Genomic DNA, 6,000 nt, shown 5'->3' with positions numbered 1-6,000 from the left:
AGTATCTTTCAAACTATTTTTACCTTAAATTATTGCTCACTAAGAGTAGAAGTCTCATTAGTTATGCCACAATGTTTAACATAAAATTCAAATATGGTCTTATTATTAGACATTCATAAAGATTCAAACCTGGTGGTAAGCATTTAGAGCTTTGATAGCTTGACTTTAGGAGTTCATGAGTAGTTTCTAGAATAGTCCACGTTTCATGAGCAAAGACACATTTTGAAATTCTTTTGAATTCTTGTTAATTTAACCCTTTTGAAATAACAGACAATGATTTCGAATTAAAATTTTTTACTTTATGTTTTTCAAAGGTCTAGAGAGCTTCAAGCTTTGGGATATGTACATTTGTTTCACTGTAAGGAGGCTTTGTTCTAGTTAGAATCAGCCTTCATGCTTTCTTATCAATGGATTTTATGAAAGTCTTCATCCATGGATTCCTATTTACATAATTAGATCCATCCAAAAGTGGTGGATGTATAATCAAATTGCCTTCCTTTAAACTTCCCATTGATACCAATTATAGGGTCTCATCAAATGATTTAAATGTGTGACCGTGATACCAATTGGAAATGCATAACTAGTAGTGAGGTGTGCTAAAAGATGTGGTACATCAATAAGAAAACACAAAAAGAATGAAAAATTGAACACATGAAGTTGTTAACGCAATTCAAACTTAACCTACATCTGTGGGGCCTTGCTTATAAATGAATTCTACTACTAAATCTCACGGTATAAGCAATGATTTAAGCTCAACCTATCCTAACCCTCGAATAATTGTAGGCTCACCCAAGTACACTTAGTATGAACTCTTCCAAACTCATTCTTCCTATTGAAGTTAAAAAAAATAAAAACCAAATATAATTGTTACTTACTAATTTAACTCATTTGCTCCTTCTAAGTTCTATCAATCCTATGATAAAACCATCTATTTTCCCTTTTTCAACCCCATGACTAAACAATCTATTTATAGGCTTACAAAACTTCAACTTTAAATTTAAAGAAGATAATAATATTATTTAGTTGATAATTATTAACGATTTCAATTATCAACAAATGGCGTAATATTATCATAAATTAAATCTTCACATAATCACCCTATTGTTGTTAAATTATCTTCACATCATGATGTAAAAAAAATCTTTAGGAAGTAATAAGTCATTATCGTTAATTAATCACCAAATAATCTTCAAATAGTAACCACTCGAAAATGTTTAATTCAGATCAACACTATTAAATATGATTATCTTTAAATAATACTCAACAGAAATAGCCATCACATTATCAGCCAAAGAAGTCTTGATAAAGTGTGACTTTGCGTTATTGAATTCTAGAGCTTTGTGTAAATAAATCTTCTCGTTACACTAGTTGTCTTTTAGAGTAACACGTAAATTAGTGTAACTTTGTTGCTTAAATAAATTGGAATGAATAAATCACTAGGTCAAATTTACCAACTATTTATAACAATATGCATACTTCCATAAACTATTATACCAACAATTATATATTTTTGGTTTACTCAAAATTTTTTATATATGCTATCAAAATCAATCAAAAATAAAATATCACGCTAAATATTAAGAAAATATTTTACAAGGATGACAAAAACGTAATATCAAAGAGAGGAAGACTTTTGCTCGTTTTGATAAATGCAAAAATCCAACATGCATGCATACATATAATATATGCACTTTCCTTTTTATACTTTGCTACATATTCAACTCTTCACGGGGTCAAATGAGACAAAAACAGTGTGTACCTCCATGTGCCTCTTCATCCAATGGCTGCTTCAAGAGTTTCATTTAGTAAGAAATAAATATCCAACTGTATTAAATTGAATTCTGTTAAAATATAAATTAATTGTCGATTTATAAAGCACTGAACTTTCCTCCTCTCTTTTTTTTTTTTTCTTTTTATATTTAATGCTAAACGCAGTGGTGGTTTGGAATTGTGACTTAGACATGGAATTTATGAAATTGGGTCTTAACTAATTCATGATAAAGAATTGAATAGCCAGTCTAGAATTATCCATATGTACACATGGTCATATATAGTAGATTAAGGATTGAAAATATATATTTATAAAAGTAGTTGAAATGATAAAATATTAAAAAATTATGACGTTTTGGTGTTCAAATCCAATCAAGTATTATTCTTAGATTTTATATGCTTTGAAATGAAGAAGAGTTGAATTAGAACTTGATTAAAGGGAGACAATAAATCTCTTCAATTCCAAGTATATTAGTCAAAATGGAAGAAAAATATTAGTAGCATTCAATTTATTTGTTTATTTCTAACTTTTAAATAAAATACGAGTTTCATAAAAATGCAAAAAGAAAGAGGACAATTGATAGTTGAAGTATAAAGTGTCATATTATATCATAAAGTTTTGTGAAAAGTAGGTGTCGAAGATCATAGCGTATTGAGCAAAAAATGGAACATGGGATCCACAAATGTTTTTAACATATTGTGCACCAATCCAACAATTATCATGTTTTTTTTAATTAAAAAAAATAAATTGTTTTAACCTTTTGATTAGCACTCAATTTCAAATAATTGAAGTGAAAATATCATAATAAATGGTAAATAGTTTAGGGATAAGAAGGCGCATGCAGCAGCAAGAGTTGATGTGTTGAACAAATGAGTGGGAAAAGGAGGTTGGTGGATACAACATTGTGGGGGGTCACTCACTCTGGCCCTTTTCTTCCATTGCTGTCGCTCTTCCCTCTTCAACCAAATTTTCACAATCTTTTTCTTTGTTCTCCACTTATTGTTAACTCCTATCACTATTTAACTTAATTCCATTCCATTAATTTAATTTTTTCCAATTAACAAAGCAAAATAAATTGGGACAAGCAAATGAACCCGAGAAGGAGAGGGCCCTTCACAAACTAATTATGTCAAAATTATAATTTAAATCTTTTAAATTATTAATAATTTAGTTTAAACATTTTTAATACAAATTTTACTTATTTTATAATTTTATCTCAACCTTTCTAAATAAATTTTTGGTTAATTATAACCAAAATCTATTTATATTAATCCACACAACTCTACCTTCTTTTTCTAATGATTTTTTCAAAATTTTAATAGTATAAAACCATATATTTATAATGTGTTCATGAATACATGTAATTGTTTAGGTCATGTATAAAATAATTATATATAACTTATTAACATATATATGATTTTAGTTTGTATTTCTAGTACATATACTAAAAAATAAAATATTATAATGAATAAATTAGTAACTTTAAAAATCGGGTAGGTTATCACAAATACCTCACTCCACCATATGCATTTAAAATAAAAATCTCAGATGATATAAATTTTACTAAGTGGCCATCGTCTTAATATTATAGAGATATTTGTATTAAGAGTTGATAATATTTTATTTTATTATTTAATAATGAATAAATTAATTCTTTTATATTAGAACAGAAAGTAAATTAATCATTTTGGTTAAAAATTCCATCATCACATGCAATTATTTAATTATTCTATATTTTTAATAATAAGAATAAATAAAATTTTAATAATATTTAATCTATCGTACAAACAATAATTAACTCGTTTTTAAATAAAAATTAAATACAATCTTATTATTAATACAGTATCCTCTATTATAATTTTACCCTCATCCCTCGTTATACGAAACCCTTTTCTATGGAGTCTAATAATTTTTATATTTTCAAGTATTATATATAAATAAGTTATAAGAAACTAATAATTGATTTTTATCAGGAAAGAAAAAGCCAAGTAAGCAGTAATATATTTAGAGATAAAAAACAAAGCGAATTTCATAATGCAATGGCAGAAAAAGAAGGAATCTACTCTAATCCATCCATCTACAAAGCAGAAGCATATTTTCTTCTTCTAAATTCTAATATATATTATATATAAAAAAATATAAAGAAGAAGAGCAAAGGGCAAAGCGAAGCAATGGAGTTAAAAGGAAAAACCCTTCCCAGGAGCTAAGGTGAGGAGTCAGAAGAGAGTGCTTTGGTTAGTAGATTCCTGTGGGAAGGTGGCAGGCGGGGGGTTGATGAAAGCTAAAAAAGGGATTAGGGTTTAGCTTGTGTATGGTTTATATGATAATATCACTTTGTTTAATGTGTAGGCAAGTCAGTGTTCCACGTGCTCCTGGGGACTCTCTCCCCCCTCCCCCTCTTCAATGCCATATTTTTTTTTCCCACTCAATTACACTCTCTGACTCTCTGTTTCCCTTCTTTTGTTTGCATCTTCCCCTTCCCATTTCTCTCTCTTTTCTTGGCAGGGAAAAAAGTGAGTGACTTGTGGGAAAGCAAAAACAAAGGCCATATCTTTGATGTGAAAAGAGAGCAATACCAGTTACAAGGATCAAAGATTTTCTAGATATTTTTGCCTTCCCAGTTAGTTTAACATGATGGAAGGAATCAAAGGTGGAAGAGGAGGTAGAGTTGGTGTTGGTGTTGGTGTTGAAGAAGATATGGGAGATGGTATGCAATGCAGTAATCATCCTTATAGAAATAACCCTGGTGGGATCTGTGCTTTTTGCCTTCAAGAGAAGCTAGGCAAGTTGGTTTCTTCTTCTTTTCCTTTACCGATTCGTGCTTCACCTTCTTCTTCTTCTTCCCCGCCTTCTTTTAGATCTGATACTGGTGCCATTGCTACTAGTTGTGGCGGAAATGGTGGCGTTAGTGGTGGTGGTGGTGGTGTTGCCACTTTTTCCGCTTCTTCACTGTCTATGTCTGTTCGTCCCATAACAAAAACTAGGCTTGATAATGGCAATAATAACAGTCATTATGAAGAATGTTATACAAGGCGGGCCAGGATCCCTTTCCTTTTGGCAAAGAAGAAAAAGAAGATCATGGTGGCATCATCAGATCATCATCACCACCACCACCACCATCATCATGCTAATATTGCTTTGAAGAGAAGCAAGTCAACTACAGCTCCCAGGAGAGGCCGGTTCTTGGATGGTGAAGTAGATAATGGTGGAGGCTTCAGTCCCAGAAAAAGAAGTGGTTTTTGGTCATTTCTCTATCTTTCTTCCAAGACCCATAGTTCCAAAAAACCAGACAAGGTTGCTTCAATAGCACCACCGGCAGTCACTGTCTCAACAGCAACAACAATGGGGGGACCTTCATCCTCAAGTGCGGTCGTGAATGTAAAGCCAAAGGAGAAAAGCTTGGGTTCATCATTGTCGAGAAAAGGAGGCATTGTGGTAGTAGAAGAGGATGACAGCCCCAACAGTGAAGCCACTGCCTCAGCTGCATCATCATTTGAGCGCAAGGTTTCGAGATCCAGGTCCGTAGGCTGCGGAAGCCGGAGTTTCTCCGGTGATTTCTTCGAAAGGATCTCAACAGGGTTGGGAGATTGCACTCTCAGACGAGTTGAATCCCAAAGAGAAGGCAAACCAAAATCCTCCGCCGTCGGCGCCGCCTCATCATCATCAGCAATGAAAGAAAGGGTAAAATGCGGTGGCATATTCGGTGGTTTCATAATCACATCATCATCGTCTTCCTCCTCATCTTCATACTGGTTATCGTCATCAGCGGAGGATCATAACGGGAATGGGAAAGCAACAGGAGCAGCGCTGATCCATGGGAGGAGCAGGAGTTGGGGATGGGCATTTGCAAGCCCCATGAGAGCATTCACCAAACCATCCTTTGGTAAGAAAGATGCTACCACCGTCATTAGAGAATCAAACAACAAAAACACAACTCCCAATCTGGCTGCCATTCCTTCCTTATTAGCTGTTAGAAGCTAAAAATGATTCCAGTTAATACGCATTACATTGGCTTAATTATTATTGCCTGTTTATTTCCATATTTATTATCATATGTTCTTAAGAGACTCTATTCCTTTAGTAATGTTACACCCCTTAATCCCTTCCTTACTTGTTACTACTACTGCATCACATATATCTGCAATTAATTATATTTTGGACTCTTCATATTTTCTGATTCCTTAAATAATGTGTATTGTTTGTTAACGTTTGTAGTGTTGATTTGGAAG

The 6,000-nt window shown here is 32.5% G+C and overlaps 1 protein-coding gene across 1 annotated transcript; it reads left to right on the top strand.

Annotated features, from left to right (window-relative positions):
- The first annotated feature begins 3,737 nt into the window (after positions 1 to 3,737).
- Positions 3,738 to 5,960, top strand: LOC108486895 (uncharacterized). Its single transcript, XM_053020669.1, has 2 exons — positions 3,738 to 3,979; positions 4,277 to 5,960. Exon 2 carries the CDS (start codon positions 4,403 to 4,405, stop codon positions 5,750 to 5,752), a length of 1,350 nt encoding a protein of 449 aa, XP_052876629.1. The 5' UTR covers positions 3,738 to 3,979; positions 4,277 to 4,402; the 3' UTR covers positions 5,753 to 5,960.
- The last annotated feature ends 40 nt before the right edge of the window (positions 5,961 to 6,000 follow it).

Source organism: Gossypium arboreum, chromosome 10 (assembly GCF_025698485.1).
Source record: "Gossypium arboreum isolate Shixiya-1 chromosome 10, ASM2569848v2, whole genome shotgun sequence".
Lineage (NCBI taxonomy): Eukaryota > Viridiplantae > Streptophyta > Magnoliopsida > Malvales > Malvaceae > Gossypium > Gossypium arboreum.
The sequence above is the reverse complement of the archived record's forward strand: the minus strand, read 5'-3'. Positions and strand labels throughout refer to the sequence as shown.